Source organism: Falco naumanni, chromosome 5 (genome assembly GCF_017639655.2).
Source record: "Falco naumanni isolate bFalNau1 chromosome 5, bFalNau1.pat, whole genome shotgun sequence".
NCBI lineage: Eukaryota > Metazoa > Chordata > Aves > Falconiformes > Falconidae > Falco > Falco naumanni.
The window spans coordinates 74,146,987-74,165,383 of NC_054058.1; the positions used below are offsets into that span (position 1 = coordinate 74,146,987).

Consider the following 18,397-nt stretch of genomic DNA (forward strand, 5'->3'; position numbering starts at 1 on the left):
AAGATCACGGAAGAAACTTGGAGTTCTGCTTTTATATCTGGTTTTAGCTGGGGAGGGGGGGAAAGAAGTTTGCTTGCTTGTTTGCTTTAAATCCAAAGCCTACAGCAGTGGATAGAAAATACTTTTTTATAATCTCATTTGGTTTTTTACTAGGCCCAACTTCAGTAAAACTATTGTCCCAGAAACCAGGTAGAAATAGCAAAATGGAATGCCTGAGTACAAGTTTGAAGCATGTAGAAGGTTGTAGCTTTCCTTCAGAGTGATGCCACGAAAGAGAGTGAAGGAAAGTGTATCTGCTGCCCTATGGAAGCCAATGACTCTTGAAGTGATAACAGATATTTTCTTCTGAGTAGTAATAGATCTTTCATACCTGACTGCTTTGTCTGTTTTCAAAACAGTTCTAATGAACAGCCTAAAATAATGTCTCATGAAGCAGTTGTTTGTTTAAGGATGCTGGAAAAGTCCTGAAAACCTTGAAACTTGTACCTAATATGTGTTCCCGGGATATGTAATGTTTGTGCTAAAGAGAGAATTAAAACAACAGAGGAGGTACATTGTCTTTTTATTATTACTATTGTTATTAAAAGATAGCATAAGCCTGCCTGTAATATAAAGGAGAAAATTGCCTGGTAGAAGGCTACTTGCTCCCAAATAGGTACAGACACTATTGCACTCCCATCTCCAGTTTCTGGACACTTAAGGATGTGTTAGATGCTCTTGATGGAAGTGCCTGACTTTCCAGAAGTCATAAGAGTTTGCTGCACCTAAAAGGCCCAACAGCCATCAGTATAATTCCCTGCTAGTGAGTATAATTTTCCAATTATTTGCATGTAGTTGCAAACTTCTATTTGCCATCTATTGATTCAGATCTCCAAGTATGTAGGTACTAATTATAATCATGGCAATAACAACAACAAAAAGCCCACAGGAAAACAGAAAGAATTTTGGAGGAGCAGTAGCTGATAAGTTTGACAAATAAAAGTCTTATGATTTTGTTCAGGGATATATCCATACAAGCAGCTCAACAAGTCATTCCACACATGGAGCAAATGCAGCACTCCCAAAAGCAGCCAGTCATGGAGCTGTCTGTTTTCAACCTGCTCCCAATAAAGACACCAGTTTATATGTTGGAATTTATCTGGGCTCTAGTCCATCACTTCAAATATTTGTTATCTGATGAATTTGACAAAAATCCTGGCATTCTTCCTAAAGCAGAAAGAAGGTGGAAAATCTGAGGTGGCAGATGCAGAATTTCATTGATATGATTTCCATTTTTAATGGCAGGGATTCCAGTACAGATACTGAGGTATCACTTAGAATCAAAGAATCATGGAATGGTTTGAGTTGGACAGGACATTAAAGATCAGCTACTTCCAACCCTTCCGCCACGGGCAGGGACACCTTCTACTAGACCAGGTGGTTCAAAGCCCCATCCAACCTGGTCTTGACACTTCCAAGAATGGGGCAACCACAGCCTCTCTGGGGAACTTCTTACAGTGTCTCACCACCCTCACAGTAAAGAAGTTCTCCCTAATATCTAATCTAACTCTACCCTCTCTTAGTTTAAAGCCATTACCCCTTGTTTTATTACTATACGTTCTTCTAAGAAGTCCCTCTCCAGCTCTGCTGTTGGCCCCTTTAGGTACTGAAGGCTGCTATAAGGTCTCCCCAGAGCCTTCTCTTCTCTAGGCTGAACAACCCCAACTCTCTTAGCCTGTCCTGATAGCACAGGTGTTCATCCCCCTAATCATTTTTATGGCTTTACTCTGGACTTGCTCCAACAGGTCCATGTCCTTCTTAGGCTGGGGGCCCCAGAGCTGGACGCAGCACTGCAGGTGGGGTCCTACCAGAGCAGAGCAGAGGGGCAGAACCACCTCCCTTGACCTGCTGGCCGTGCTTCTTGTGATGCAGCCCTGGGTACAGTTGGCTTTCTGGGCTGTGAGCGCACATTGCTAGCTTGTGTTGAGCTTCTCATCAACCAACAGCCCCAAGTCCTTGGGGAATGTACCTAGTTCTTATAAAGATATGCAGGTGTTAACATAAATTATTTGTCAGTTCATAACTCAGTGAACCTACTGGCTTGACCAGAATAATACTTTTTTTGTGCCAGCTGCAGCCCTGGCTTTTCAGCTCTTAATGTAATGTCCATGCAGTGATGAAGTGGGTTGAAATTCAAAGACCATAAATCTTTCTCCTACAGGTTTATTTTAATATTTATTAATAATTCTTCATAAAACTACCCAGATGACAACATGACCAAATTCTGCTCTCCATTTCAACTACCAGTTTCTGCAAATAACAGATTACTGCTGGATCCCTGCATTTTTCTGGTATATGCCAATGGAAAAATAAAAAAGAACTGACAAGCTGGAGAATATCCAAAACATATCTGAAAGCAATTTGTACTCTCTTGTCAAATTGTTTTTCCCTATAGTTGTTAGTGAAAGTGATTTATAGGTAGAGATCATGTGATAAATTACATAATTCCAGGAAACACAACAATGAAATAGATCCTTGGTCTATGCTAAATAACATTAAGTCAGAAAATTATGTTCTGAGAGACTCGGAATTAAAGGAATCCATTGGTCATTGGGGTGGACAAGGATGATGCAACCAAATACTTGTCTAGAGACACTTGCAGTACCTGACAGAACCGGCACACAGGGAAAGACATGCAACCACTGCCCAAGGGTCCCAGGATGTGTGGTCCTGAGTCTGTCTCTGCTTGGGGAGAGCAGAACTGCAGCTTACATTGTAACTGTCTTTCAGGCCTCTGAAAAACCCACATAATGCGTATTTTTTTCTTAACAACTTTCCTTGTTCCAGAATGAAGTTTTTCTATCTTTCTGGGAAAGAATCCAACATTCAACATTAGCAGAAGCCATTACATTTTGGGATCTCTTACTCTGAATTTTTTGGTGGGGTGGGGAGAAGGGCAACTCTCTTCCATCCTATATTTTGATATGGCACATCTCTGTATTCCTCCCATTCTGACAATCTACATCACTCAGAGGCTAAGGTTTAAGTTTTAGTTTGGGGTTTTTTGTTTTGTTTTTGGTTGTTGTGTTGGGCTTTTATATTTACAGCAGGAACTTAAGGATTCATGTCCTTAGTCTCACACATGCTCTAATTTTTCTTCAGTCCTTTTTCACAATAAGGCTTCAAGAGTCTCATGTTTGCTGTCTTGCTGCTTGTTTCAAGGGAAGTACTGGAATGTATCTTTAACTTCTATTTGCACGAAGAGCATTAACAAGTGCTTAATGTTAACCCTGCTTAGGCATACTTTCTGAATTGCATCCATAGGTCAAACCACCAGATTTTGGTTTTGTCTTCTTCTGTGGTAATTTCTAAACTGTAAAAATAGTGCTTTACCTCTTCTTTGGTCTTCCCTTGTATTTTGACACTATCCAGTAAGAAAACCCAAGATAGTGAACTATGCTTGTCCCAGTAACTCATTTAAAGTATTCATAAATACAGAAGTATCCATATTTTTCACTCCTTTGATGCATGAGTGTAGAGAACTGCTGTTTCTTAAAACATATGTGCTTATATTGAGATGCATTTTCTATTCTAAGTGCATGAATAATGCCCTCTTATGGCAAAATTTAGGGATTCTCCAAAATTTATCTGGTCTAAGATCATTTACATTATGAATTTATATTCAGAAAAAACACTTATTCTGGAAGGAAAAAAAATTATAAAGAAAAATCTGCTATGCATGATATTACAGACCTAATTTAGTCCTGGGTTAATGGTTGGACTTGATCTCAAAGGTCTTTTCCAGCCTAAATGATTCTATGGTTATATAATGAATTACACTAACTTTTTTTTTCTTTATACTTCCTCCACTTCTGTCATAATTGAGAAGAAAATCCGGTCTTAGAAGCATTATTTTTTTTAATTATTAGGATAAGGAATTCATTTTTAGAACATTTTTATGAGTGTTCTTTGGCAATTTTAAAATTAAAATAAGTTTTTACATTAAAATAATAAGCAAAGAGCAAGCATATATTATGCATATATTTATTGATATTGACAACAAAGGATTTAACTGATTTCGAGAAGTGTTATAGAAGTAAACTTTAAGGAATAAACAGGCAAGACTGTGGTGAAATATTACTGAAAATGTTTCTCTCCAATTTCACGATACTTTGGATGTACAATAAGATAAAGTTGTATGAAGTAGTACAAGTAAAGTGTTTAAAGTGTTAGCCACAACAAAACAGCAAATAATAAAGTTCTTCAAAAATATTTTGTACCTATTCCATGTTTTTCCCATCCCTTTTGTTCCTTCTAATTGGCTTTGAATAACGGACAATGAATAAATTGATTTAAATTATAAAGGTATAATTTTGGAGAAGATATTGTGTTCTGGCTGCCATTCAAACTATAGATTTTTCCCCCCCTTCTTGGCTTAAAACAAACTACTGCTAATAGACTCAAATAAAGATTCAATTAGCAGATGTTCTGTAGAGAGTCAGATTAAAAAACATAAATATTTAGTGGAATGCTTATGTTGTTCAAAAAAAATATTAAATGTAGACTCACTTTAAATTGTGGTTCTTTCAATACGAAGCCAACCAAGTTAAAGCAACAGAAACTCTTCAGTATGATAGAAAATTCTGTGACTTAATTCACAGTGTTATGTGATACTGTATTTCTCATGCATCAGGTGCTTCCATGAAGTCTGTGCTAACTCTGGGCAATTAATAAAACAATAGGCATAAAGCATATTTTAAATCCATAATAGCCAATAAATATATAGGTCAGATTCTATGACTGTTTTCACAGTCCTTTTTTAAACTAATCAAATTTGATTTTAAGCTGATGACTTAATGTTATTTTAAATTAACCCATATCCTGATTGTCCTGAGGCCCCCCCAAAAAATGTACAAAGAAGCCAGCAGTATCTTTTAAACCCCATTGAACATACGTTGACTTCACAGGCTTTCACTATCCCCGCCAAGTGTTTGCTCATGCTTTTTACACAACACATTCTAATGCATACAATGGGGTAGCTTTTGAGAAGGGTTTTGATGATTGAAATACGATAATATACTGCAAAAAAAAAAAAAAGCATTTTTCAGAGCCTTTCCAAACATCTACTGCACTGACAGTGGAAAAAAGGAGAACAGAGCTCCTGTCCCAATGAATCACTAGCATTAGGAGGCACTGTATGAATACCTGTGACAAAAGAAGAAGAGAGTTCACATGATCAAGAATACAGCACAAGAACAAAATAAAGACCAGAGCTTCAATTTTATCTCCTTTAGGACCTTAGAAGAATGCAGTGGTATCTACACAACAAGTATTACAGCTAAAACATTAATATAACACCATCTGTACCATGCTGATTCCAGAGACAAACCTTAGTTTGCAGCAGACAAGGTGACAGCCTCTTTAAGAAATGGAAAAGAACACTTCTCTGGAACCAAGAATGTCTTCCTTAATATTGAGATAATACTATGATAATGAATTAGGACTTGAATCCTATAGCATCTCAATGTTTTCCACCTTGGGAGAATTATAGGGTACTTTAGATTTACATTAAAATTGCCACTGCTACTTCAGGGTCCTAAAGAAAAGGTAAGAATGGTCATACTGGATCACTTGAGAGATCTAGTTTTAAATCCCAACTCCACTGATAGCTAGGGTGTAGTGCAAAAGGATCAGGACTGATGAGTGGGAAAGGAGACATCCCTGGGGACTGTTCCATTTGTCAGCGTCCTCTGGTCCATATGCGCAAGTCTTTGCCATCTGCAGGGGACAGTGGGCATTATTCAGCTTGTTTCAGTCAGTGCTCTTCTTGGCATGCATGCTTTTAATTATGACTTTTGTCATTAGTTTTGTTCTTCTTTCATCTGGTGACAAGTTCTTTCACTTTTATTTCTCCTGCATGGGAGAAATTTCCTTAGGTAAAGGAATAGGAACAGTGGCCAACAGGACTTATTCAGGGAAGGAAAAGGCACATGCAGAATGTTCCTTCTGCTCCTCTTCTAAAGTAACAGTTTGCAGAATGCAAACAATATGCAGTGAGCAATTAGCTGACAAATACCATCAGTAAAGCTTAGCCTGTGCTTACAGAGAAGAAAACAAATCGAAGACTGCAAGGTATGCAGTCATTACTCTTCATTTGAAGATGAAGGACAGCGGGAAATAGGACTGTACTGCTATACTGTCTGGGACTAGGCTGGGGGTGGGTAGTTTCTTATAATCAGGCTTCTAGAAGTGTGTTTCAAACCTAAGATGAATGGGGAAAAATCATAAGCTGCTGCTTTTTTTTTCTTCTCTCTCTCAATCCAGTGATTCACATAATGCTCTATCAAGAGTGAAGTAGCTGAATTAATGGCAAAATGTTACCTTTCCAAAACCCCCTTCCAACAGTGAGAGGACTCCCCTGAATGCTGTGAGCCCTTTAGCTTGTAGCAGTGGATCAAGTACCAGGCTAGAGAATGGCATGCGTGCTGGAAACTGCCATGATGCCCAGGGTTATGTCACTGCCCCCCTCTATCCTGCAGTAAGGTTCTCGACTTCCCTCTCCTCCTATCCCTATTTGTCTACTTGGATAAAAAGCTTCTCCATAACCGCTCCTGCTTTACTAACCTGTGTGTTTGTACAGCTCCTTGCACCATAGGGTGTTCATTCCAAGTACTTCCAATGCACAGATTACACGTTGTTTCATCCTCTGTGCACTTGTGAATTCTTGTATTTACAGCTTGCTCGGCCTGAAGCCATCCTTTGTGCATCAATGGCCCATCCCTTCTCATTCAAGCCTTCCTAATACATATTCTTACTAATCAACTTGCAAAATAATGACGACTTGTTTGATTTGTTAAAAAGTCAAACCCAGCTTTGTGCAAGCACAGTGACTCTAGTTGTATCACTGACCTCACTTAGTCATAGTGGCTAAAAGGTGGAAAATCTGACCAAAACACTGTATTTCTCCTAGGAACAGCAATAATGTGGTTGCCTTGCTGAAAAGGGGCGGTATGAAGGCCTGGTAGCATACCAGGAATCAGCTTACATCTTGTGTACAGACACAGAAGTACTTATTTGGTGACAGCCTTACTGAAATCAGTCTGTTAGTGACAGAGGTCACCATGAAGTGCTGGCTCACTGACTTCCAGGGAAGCCATTCACTGGTCTATATGATGAGACAACTGGAGTTCTATAAGCATAATGTTTTCCTCTGTTCCTGTATAGATCATGGTCCTTCATTAACGTGGTTACACTGATCCTGTTCCTAGGCACCTAATTTTTCTTAAGCTGTGAAAAGATAAATTGCTTCCTGCAAATGGCTTTTCACAGAACCTTAAGTAGCAAAAAGCAAACTGATGAATTCAGTTAGACAACTCATTGTTAGTCACATGCCAGCAGTTTCATAAGGCTTTGACCTTGGTGATGAAGCCCTACCTTCCATGAGCAGTCCTTATCTGACCCACCTGAATAAACCCATTGATGTTACGGCACGCTATGTCCATGGATCTCATGCCATCTCTGATCACACAGTGGTACCACCAGTAGCTTTACTATGTCTTGAATCTTTGGATTATTTGTTGTGAAAAAGAATATAAATTGCTCTTCATATTAGCAGACCTTCAAAACAAACACCTAATAGTTTCCTCACAATAAACTGCTGGTATATTTCACACTTGCCCCAGCTCTTGCAATTGTAAGAAAGAAAATAAACAATGATGAACTAACTGGATTACCTAATGATCTTGCATTTCTCTAAGGTGATTTTACACTCATAAATGAGGACAAAGCAAGTAGAAGTTAATAGCATCTTCTCTCATCGTTTGGCATCTGGACACTCACTGTACACAAATTTCCTTTGATTTTTAAGGAAGGAACGGATTACATTTCATGGTCACTTTATCATGCCTTTACCATATTTTTCTTTATAATAGCCAGCATTTGGTCTTGCCTGAACTGTAGGTCTGTGCTTGTGTTCGAAGCAGAAACTGATTATTGAGCCTGTTGATCTTCTTAACGTCTAGTTGCTGCCAATCCAGTGAAATTATTTGATTCCTTTCCACTATGCTGCCTTTAACCATCCAACTGTGTCTCAGGAGGTTCCTGTCTTCCTCTTGTGCCCTCTTCATCCATCTTAAGGTTTTTTTCTCTGTCTTCCCTCTTTAAAACCTGTGTTGCTTCTGGTCCTACTGCCTCCTATAATCTGTTCACTTTTTCAGGAGCTCCCAAGTTGGGAGAAACAAAACAAAACAAAACCAAGAAGCCAAACCCCAAACCAAAATGTTAAGTAAACGTCCAAATCCACTCTTGTCTTTCTCCTTCTGGCTTCAGTTAGCTTTTAGGTCTAAAGCTAGGCCTGGGTCCATTAGGATTATTTGTTTGGGTAAGGAGCAAACACCACACACAGATACAAGAAAATCAGCATCTGTTTGTTTTGGCCATGAGAGTTTTCTTGCTCAGATCATATTGTAAGAGTCAGGAACTGCTCCAACTCCAAAGCTGGGAGTAAGGGCCTGACTCTGTCCTGACACATGTGGTGCAACCTGGAGTAACTGCCCTTAGTTATAAATCTCACGTGCAACAAATCAGAACTAGAAGCAAATTGTACAACACATGGTATTCTTTGTGTAACAAAGCAATGATTAAAAATCAGCTGCAAAATAGAGTCCAACTAATTTGTCCTCATCCCCATGCTAGACTGTAAAATACAGAGCTTGGAAAGCAAGTGTCTTGCATACTTTTCATTTCACTCACAGGGCTGATTCATGCCAGTAAATACTGAAACCCCACCTCATAGTTTGGAGAAGTAATTTCCATTCCATGAGTATTGCTTGAAGCTAATACACGCTATTACAAAACACTTAAAGGAAAACTTTAACCATTTCACTTAGGCCAGCTGTGAAGTTCAAACTGCTTTTTAAAGTTAATCATCATGTTCCGACCAGCACACATGCACATGTGAGATACAAATAAATTAATATGGCGTGCTTATTCTTGTTTCAATTTGCCTTTTGTTTTTAAAATTAGAATACTCTTGCTTTGCCTAACAGATATATGAGTGTGATGGTATCTCAAAGATTAAAGTTTTGCATTTGTCTCTTTGTAGTTCATTTGCTTTTTTACAAAGCCGGAGTCCTTGAGGGAGTGTCAGAAAGCCCCATAATTTTCCTCAATGTTCCATTTTACCTTTTTATCTGTGATGTAGCTAGCCCATGTGAAAAAGAAATGCAAATAGCCAGATGGCTCCCCAGTGTCCATACATACAAAAGCACTGACAAACAGAAGTGAATTTAACTAATGCTGATGTTGATTCATGCTCAAGCATATTTTTTCTGCTGTTTTTTTCTAACACTATAGTACTAGGAGCACATGTTTGTGATCTTACTTAGAAGATTATTATTCTGAATTTTAAGAAGAGAAAGTAAATTCATGATACTTTTTTTTTTTTAAAAAAAGGCAAAAATATTTCAAGAGGACAGTTAGAATAATCCTAATTTTTAGTCTTGGTATTTCATGGTAACATTCTTTTTTCTTTGATTGGTATTGCCACCGATTACACATCTCCCAAAAATCTCCTAAAAGAGAAGTTATTTCATATTTGCTTTGTGGTTTTTCTGTGCGCTCTCCTCTGAATCACCCTGCAGAGACCGCAGCAAGAGGGAGAATACTGAATTAGCTGATTCACTTCTGTTGCTTGGTGTAGTAATCTCTAATTACACTCAGTTGTGGGGATTTTCCAAAGCAGACAAGTGACTTCTCCTTTTGCCAGGGTGCTGTTGTTGGACTGAGGCATTCGAACATCACCACATTTCAAGGATGAGCAGCATCATGTTCACAGCCACACTGCCTGCCCAGCGAGAGAATAAGCTCTCTGATGGCTTAGTTCAACTGCTCTCTAGGACAGCAAATGTTCACGCATTTCTGTGTAATTTATTTGTGTTAAGGAGGAGAATTGGAAAAGCATCAATATTTTTAAGGACTCATGCTCTGGAATGTTTAGTTCATCTGACACCATCAGCTAGTTCATCTTCCAGACATGATCTGAAGTGGGTCAAGCTTTTCAAGATTCTGGACCGATTTCTTTTCTGGCATCAGTTGCAAATCTGACATTTCATTTCAGAGGAAGGAACATCCCATACTTTCACGTTATCTGGGATTCTAAATGCCTTATAATACTGGAATTTCTTGCTTGAAGAAAGTACTAACTTTGCTAGGCTGGCGCTGGGGGAGAAACTGGCCTTGAAATGTGTAACCGTAAATAATGCAGGTGGGCTTTTACACAAAGTAGGCTACAGACACAAGGCATAAAAACATCCACATGTATAGACAAAATGTGTCTAGTAAGGGCACTGTATTCAAGCTACTCTCTGCTCTCTCTGTAACGCCATAATGCATTAGGATTATTGACTGCCTTGGTTAGTATGGCCAGAGCATTTTCAGTTGAGTGTGTGCACTGATTCATTGCGGGCACTTGTTTACTTGTTGATGTATTCCTGCCCGTGGGACACAGCTCCACATGTACCGTGAGGTGCTGCTGCCTTGAAGCACTGCTGCGCCAGCACCCTGCTGTGCCATCTGCCCCAGCACAGCTGGATCGGAGAGCAGCTCTCTCTGGAAAAGTGGGAATCTTGATTCAAAAGAAGCCTGCAGCCATCAAGTCATGCTTGCGAGTCAATTTAGGAAAATTGAACCCAGAACCCAAATACTGTTGTTTCAAATATCCTAGTGGCTTTAACAGAGCTATACTGCAGTTTGTGTTTTCAGGACACCTTGGGCAAAATTTTCAGTGGAGTCCCACTGCCCTGAGAGCACAAACCTCACTACAACCAGACAGCCTGCTCAGTATCTTGGGGGAAAATTGAGCAAATGCAGCTTGCAGTCTCCTGAACGGCAAAAAAAGCTTCTCTAACCTTGTGGTAAACCTCTTGGGATAAGCAGAAGACCAACCTGCAGGTCTAACTACTGCTCCAACACTCCTTTCTTACTCCTTGCTCATTGCCTTTTAAAGTTTCACATCGAGGAAATAGTTGGGGGGGGGGGGAAGAAACAAAAAAAGAAAAAAACGAGGAAGAAAAGGAAGGAAAGAAGAAAAGGAAGGAAAGAAGAAAAGGAAGGAAAGAAGAAAAGGAAGGAAAGAAGAAAAGGAAGGAAAGAAGAAAAGGAAGGAAAGAAGAAAAGGAAGGAAAGAAGAAAAGGAAGGAAAGAAGAAAAGGAAGGAAAGAAGAAAAGGAAGGAAAGAAGAAAAGGAAGGAAAGAAGAAAAGGAAGGAAAGAAGAAAAGGAAGGAAAGAAGAAAAGGAAGGAAAGAAGAAAAGGAAGGAAAGAAGAAAAGGAAGGAAAGAAGAAAAGGAAGGAAAGAAGAAAAGGAAGGAAAGAAGAAAAGGAAGGAAAGAAGAAAATAGAGAATAAAGAAGCCCCTCTGAGCGGGGCTGGCCGGGACACGCTCTCCCCCCCACAACGCTGCCTCTTTCCCTCCGCACAGTGACATCTACCGGCCTCCCCCTCAAGCTCCCCAGCGCCCCGGAACCCCCCCGCCGCCCCCTCAGGGCTTCAGCTCCGCCCGGGCCCCCTCCCCGGCTCCCCGCGGGCCGCCCCCCCGCCGCGGCCCCTAACCCCCCCCGCCCCGCCGCGGGGAGCCCGGCCCGGCAGCCGCGGCGCTGCCGTCGGGGCGCGCTGGCAGCCGCGGGACGGGCCGCCCGCAGGGGCTGGAACTTTCCCGCCGAGTTTCCCTCCCGCCAGCAGCGGGCCCCGCGGGCGCGCAGGCTGCGCGGGTGGCGGCGGGAGGCTGCCTGCCCTCGGGGACAAGCCGGGGGCGGGGGGGGACAGTCCCCTAACGAGCCTCTGCCCGCACTGTGCCCGCCGGGGCGAGCCGCGCCCTCCGCGCCCGCGGTCGCTCCGCGCCGCCCGGGGTGCGGTGGGGGTGGGGTGGGCAGGGCCGGGCCGGGCCGGGCCGGGCGGCCGCCGCGCTGGGCGGGGTGTGGCCTCGCCATTATTTATGAGCTGCAGCCCCGCGTTGCGCAGCTAATGATGCGCCGGGGCCCGCGGAGCCGGGGCTCGCTAGTGCGGCGGCCGGGGCAGGGCAGCGCCTGTAGCGGGAAACCCGAGCGTGCGCCGGCAGCGCCCGGCCGCGGCCCCTGCGCTCCCGGGTGCTTCGCTGAGGGCTGGGCAGAGGCGCGCCCGGTGCCTTAGGAGCCCAGCTATAAGGATTATTTTACAAAGCCGCCGGGAATACCTTTGCAACCACCGGGAAGAGAGACTTTTTTATTATTATTATTTTTATTTCTTTTTTTTTCCCTACACACACAATGAGCCAGGTTTGGAATTAAAATATTCTGGTAGCAGGAGTGGAGCCCATAAACTGAGAGAAACCAGATAGCAATCTGTATTACTGGTTCCTCCAATAGCTGGGTAAGCATAATTGAAAGTTCTCTTTCTTTGCTGTAATAGATGTGAAATGTGTCTGATGCTTGAATTTTCCTGCTGTTTGCAAATAGTTAAAGCAATATTTTCCCAATTAGCAGTCTGTGGTTGCGGGTGTCCCCCCTGTCCCACCCCCACACCCCCCCCCCCCTTCTTTCTTTCCTTTCTTCTGCTGAATGGTTTTCCTTATGGGATTTCAGGGTAGGACTCAGCCTGTAGCAGATGACACCTGCACAGCACTTTGCAGCAGAGCTATATAGCCCTTTCCAAAAGCAACACAGCCTGCTGCAAGCCACCTCTGTGGCAGGAAAAACTTTGCCGCTTCACTTTGGTAGTGGTTTGCCAGTTTGTTTACGGTTAGAATAGGATCTAAGAGCAGAAATGTGATTAGAGGTGGCTTTCTGTCCGTCCGAAAAGATTCTTTAAAAGTCCTTGCGGGGCTTTAGGTCAGTGGGTTGTCAGCAGAGATCATGTGCATGGGACGTGCTGAATATAGTATCATGACTTACTGGGATAAATTCAGAACTGGGATATAAGCCCAAACCGAGAGTCAAACCTGCAATGAGTTTGTGTTCAGTTACCACGTATGTAAATCTCAGAAATTAAGCCTGTTTCCATTAGGTAACTTCTGTCAGGCACCCTGAGGTACCTTTTTGGCACTATGTGCATTTATTATTTATGTGTCTAACAGCTGAGTAGGAACCATGCAGCTCAGAACTTGAATCTTCTATCTGCCTGTCACTTCCGTGTTAACGGTGAAGATCTGCAGTTTGAGCAATGAAATGGAGCAATGTTTCACTCCTGTAACTGATTGCACTAGAATTGGCAGGAGGCATGAGAGTGGGAGGGAAAGAGTGCTGAAAGAGGGTTTTTTTTCTTATTTCCTACAATATTATTTCAAGGAAGAGAGAAAGCCACACACTTGTTCCTCTTTGACTTTTTATCTCTATTGCAAAGAAAGCATAGTGCTGCTACTGTAAAATACTAATCCCATTGCATGTGTTAAATCACATGTTCTGTATGATTGGCTATTTGTTTTGGCCTAACAAAGAAATTTTATCAGGATTTAATGGCATTTCTCTCTTGGAAGAAGGGTAAGTTAAAGGATATCCCATGGGCTAGTCACAAGGTTTTAAATTTAAAGCCCACAAAGCAGCCTTAATACTAGAGTTGTGCAGCCTGTTTAAAAATTATTCTTGGCGAAAACTCTGCGACTATCATTTTATTAGTTAACAGACCCTTAGATAATTTGGAACCAGAAATTGATATGTTTCTCCTGTAGACCAGATCTGTATCTGGCAAATTTCTGACACTGGTGTTTTTGTCAATTAGCAGAGTTGTAACTTTACATGCACTTTTCAGTACTCCAGAGCAAGTCATGAAGGAGAGTTTAGAGTGTGGGCTACAGAGCTGTGCGCTCACTCACCATCCCACCCCCAACTTAGTGTGAAGTTCTCATGCGGAGAGAAGCCTTTCCAAACGATTTACAGTGAGTGGATAGGGAATGACAGCGCTAGTAATGAGATACGGGGCTTTTACCGCTAAATCAGTGGTGTGGATCCAGCCCAAATTGGTGTTGACCTAAAGTCATCCCTGCCTGACAGCTGGTTCCTGCCATTCTGTGGTGGTTACAGCCGGTTCTTTCAGGACAGGTGTGAATCCTGGAGGGACTGAATGAACAAGCATGTAGGAAACACTGGCTTCCACTGGAGGGACTGTCGTGCTAGAGCAGAGCTGTTGTAAAGAAGTGTAAGATGATGGCACAGGCAACAAAACTTACCATGAAATAAACGTATAGCCTTTAATGATATCTTCTAGCTGTAATGGTTGTATCCATCAAAGTGCTTCCAGTTACCATAGAATCAAATATATCACCTGCTTAACCAGTAAGGTTAAGGTAAGAAGGGCAGTTGATGCAAAAAATAAAATATATATATTAAGCAGGGAAGCAGAATGAGCCTAAAATAAGAGGCTGTTTTATTCTCACTTTTGCAGCTGAGCTGAAGAACAGAATTGTTATCATAGGGGAAGTGAAATTTGGACCTCACAGGCTGTGGAGAGATGCAGTTTAGGAGCATTAAAGATATGCAATATTCAGCTTCTAATGTCTGCTGTTTTTTATGGGTCTGGTCTGAAGTCTGGTGGCATTGATAGGAAAGTGTCTCTGCCTCCAGTGAGTTCAAGACCTTCCTGATCTAAGAAAAGTTGCAGGTTTGTTTGGGGGTGTTTCTGATTCTGAGGAGCCCAGTCTTCCCAGCAGCTAATCCATACAAAATAAAGATGGATTCAGCAGATGTGCAGGAGGAGTAGCAGAAGTATCAAGTGTAATGCACTGTCCAACGCTGGGTATTCTTAGTGCTCTGTAGAAGTCTATGAGAGCAGGTAAGTATCCCAAAAGGAACAAGCCCCAAAAGAAAATGTTGACATTTTGAAATACTTTTGGTTTCAATGGCTTTTAAATTTGTGACGTGCAGAGTCAGGATTTCATCTTAAAAGATCTGGAGGCTGTTGGAGAACACTGATTTCTAAAAGTTAAAGTTTATTTCCAAGCACTTTTGATTCCAAATGTTAAGATAGGAATAAAACCCAAACCAAACCTGTCCATCCCCCCCACCCCTGACATGAGAGGGGGATCAAATATGATGTAAAGTAAGGAGAGACATCTAAAAATATCAGCCAGCTTTTTATTTGTGAAACTTTATCTCCTGTCCTTGCTTTGCTCTGCCTTGACATTTAGTATAATTATTTTTCCAGCAGGTGGAATTGTCCTTATTTAAATAAACTGAACCTGTAGTCTGCCTCAGCCAAAACTCAGGCTGTGTTGGTTCATACTAACAGGCAGAGAGCTGCTTTTGTGCCAGCACAGACGACTGCTGGCGAAAACCATTTTCAGATGTACAAAGAAAAAACAGAAGTGCTGTGCCTCCTTCACATATTCATATATTAGGGCTTCAGCTGGAAGAGCTTTCTAACACAGGTCTTTCTGTAGCATTAGTTTTGCTCCCCATAATTGTGCAACAGTAATGTGATGTCTATCTTTCAGGTTTCCTTTCTTGGATATTAAGTTGCAAGTCTGAAGAGATGGCATTTCTTGCAATGCACGTGTTGATTGGGATATTTATTTACTTTAGCAGTGTAAAAGGATCTTCGCAGCCTCAAGCAAGAGTGTTTCTAACATTCAATGGTAAGAAAGAAGATAAACATTCTTAACCAAATGTTATGATTGAACATTTTCTTCTTCCCCTTATATTCAAAACTGAGTAGACATGGCTTTTTGATCTGCATTCACAGTTATTTCTGTTTTGTGTTGCTGAGGTACCTGTCACCCTAAATTTGGTTTTTACCTGAAGTTCATTGCTACTGTAGCTATAGGTACATAATTAATAATACCTTCTCTTTATTTTGAGAGTTGTTATGGCTTACTAACAATTAAAGGTTTTATTTCTTATCCTTAATTTTGTTTGGGAAAGATGATAGCACATGACATGCAGTGGAAGCTGTTGATGTTTTCAGTTGGTTTCATTTGGTGCCCAACTGAGACATTTCATACTCTGAATATCAGGCAGCCTGAAGGCTTACCAAGACACTTAGGAAGGCATGGAGTCCTCTGACAAACTGTCATTCCTTGTGCACTTCATACAATGCTTCAGATGTGTGTAGCATTTAGCAATCACTGATGCCTGCATATTATAAACAAGCAATCAGAATTACTGTTTTCAAAAGAAAGATGCTTTTGCTTCTGAAGTGATATGCAGTATCTTATGGCTGCAATTACTCTGGTATTACTTTAATAGTAACGTGTATTATTTTAATAAGATAGCTTATTCTTCCAGTATTAATCTGTCTTAAATACTGATTTTAGCCACCAGTTCAGAATGTGTGTGTTCTTCAGGCTTTCAGTTTCTGTTAAATTTGAGCAGAATCTTTTTGTTGCTAACTGTAGAGGTATTTGCTTTCTTCAGCCCTATGAAGATTTCTGCTCTTGCCTTTGAGTCAGGGGGGATTGCTACTCCCTGCACCAATGCTGTCTGCATTAGGATAGTTTGTTTGGCTCATGAGTACAGGGATGCCCTGCAACTGCCATGTCCTGCCATGAAAATACTCTGTGTGCTTTGAAAGTCTTTAAAGAATCACTTTAACAATAATCATAGCTAGTAAGTATCTCAAATTGCTGTTTGCTGCAATGATTCTATGTACGCTTGACTCTGAGAAACATCCAGAAGGAGACCTACCAAGTTAGACCGTCCATGAATACCGACCAGCAGACTGAGCAATTACAAGATACTGTATATGATAAAGTATAGGGTCCTAAACTTATAAGCATGATACTTAATAGGTGTAAAATAGCATGGTTCCAGTAAAAGCAAGAGCAGAAACTGCATTCCAAGAGGGAATTGCCAGATGAAGAGGTAGGGGGAAATTCTTCTCCTTGCCTAAGTAATGCTGACTTACATTGATGGTGCTGATGCAGCACAACTCCACACAGAAGCAGTTTGGCTGTGGGTGTGTGTTACACCTGCGGCTTTGTCACAGTTATGCAGAACAGGCTGACTCAGATTTCCACATCGTGTCTGTGGTGGCCCTTCAATCTGGGCTTCCCCTGATCCCTGGTATGCATGTGAAGTAGGAAGTCTGAAACGGAACCACCCATAGGGCAGAAACCCCCAAACCTAGGGATTTAGAAAAATTAATGGCTGGGTGGATTGAAACCATAGTTTCCCTTTCCTTCTCTGAAAGGAGGTTGTCCCTCCTTCCTTTAAAAGGGGTTATAGCAGACGGCAGCCCCTTTGGTGAGGTTCTTGAGTCCCGAGAGCTCTGTCACCCCACACCAGCCCAGCGGACACAGCCTCAGCTCTCTGGTTCCTGGCTGTAGCCCCACTGGGCAGCCTGGGTTACAGCTGGCTTCTGCTGTATCGTGAACAGCAGCCACATGTCCTGTGTCCTCTCCTTGATTTTTAAAGCAATGCTTTGCATGGGTAAAACTGAGTCTTTAGCCTCAGTAAAAGTTACGGGAAAGTGTCACCAGAGCCTTGAAATGCTATCCGGTTATCTTGAAATAGACATTTTGCTTTCTCTAGTACTGATCTCAACATTCAACTTAAAGTGTAATTTTTTTTAAAGTCCTTGGTTTTTCAATGGGTCTTTCAAAATCGTGAAAGTAAGAAATTAATTCTGCATTTTGTAATGTGACAACGTCTGAAATAAAGGGCTAAGCTTTTTATATAATATAAAACCTGTAATTTTATTTTAAAGCCTGATTTCCAGATGGTAAAAAACCAGCTTTCATTATGTGAAAAGAGTTTGCAGGTTGTTGTGTATAACAAGGTAATGGCCCCACCTGTAGCATGAACTTCTGTTCTGTAAACCTTCATTTATTTACGTGGGTAGTGATATAAGAGAAAAAGGTGAAACTTTATATTGTTATCTAGAAAGTGTGATAGCATGCTCTTTCTGCATAAGCTGCTTCATAGCTTATTGGTTTTTAAATCATGTAGAAATACCAAGTTATTTGCTGTCTCCATGCCCTGAGAAGTTGTCAGTTTTTGTAGAAAATTGTCACTCTTTTAAAGAGCATAATTTGAAAATAAAACTATAATTAGGACTCCTTATGTTTTAAATGACACCAGACAATAAAGACAAGTCATTCAAGCTTAGGATACTTGGATGATATTTTTCAAGTTCTGGACTGGATTTGGCTTGATGTCTGTAATTACATTGCATAAGTTTTGGGGGTAGAATGTATACAGGAGGAGAAAATGGGTGATGCTTTTCAAAGCTAACCTGCTCCTTCAGGATCAAGTCAATTGAGCTTATTCACATCGCAGCATTTCTCATGGGAAAATCCAGCAAGTATCTTGACCTATTCTCTTGTTCATCAGGAAAGATAAAAATGCGAATCATTTGAATCACGGGCTGCTTTTCTTTTTGCCATCTACTTCATTAAGAATCAAATGTAATTAAAAAGTAAGCCTGGGTAATACCTCAAGAGCCTGATAATAGGG

General features: G+C 41.2%; 1 protein-coding gene across 1 annotated transcript in view; it reads left to right on the plus strand.

Annotated features, from left to right (window-relative positions):
• Positions 1 to 11,934: 11,934 nt before the first annotated feature.
• Positions 11,935 to 18,397, plus strand: part of SEMA3C (semaphorin 3C) — a 122,717-nt gene continuing 116,254 nt past the window's right edge. The window contains exons 1-2 of the mRNA XM_040596334.1: positions 11,935 to 12,383; positions 15,439 to 15,579. Coding sequence (XP_040452268.1) covers positions 15,477 to 15,579 — 103 coding nt within the window. The 5' untranslated portion in view covers positions 11,935 to 12,383; positions 15,439 to 15,476. The remainder of the gene's footprint in view (positions 12,384 to 15,438; positions 15,580 to 18,397) is intronic.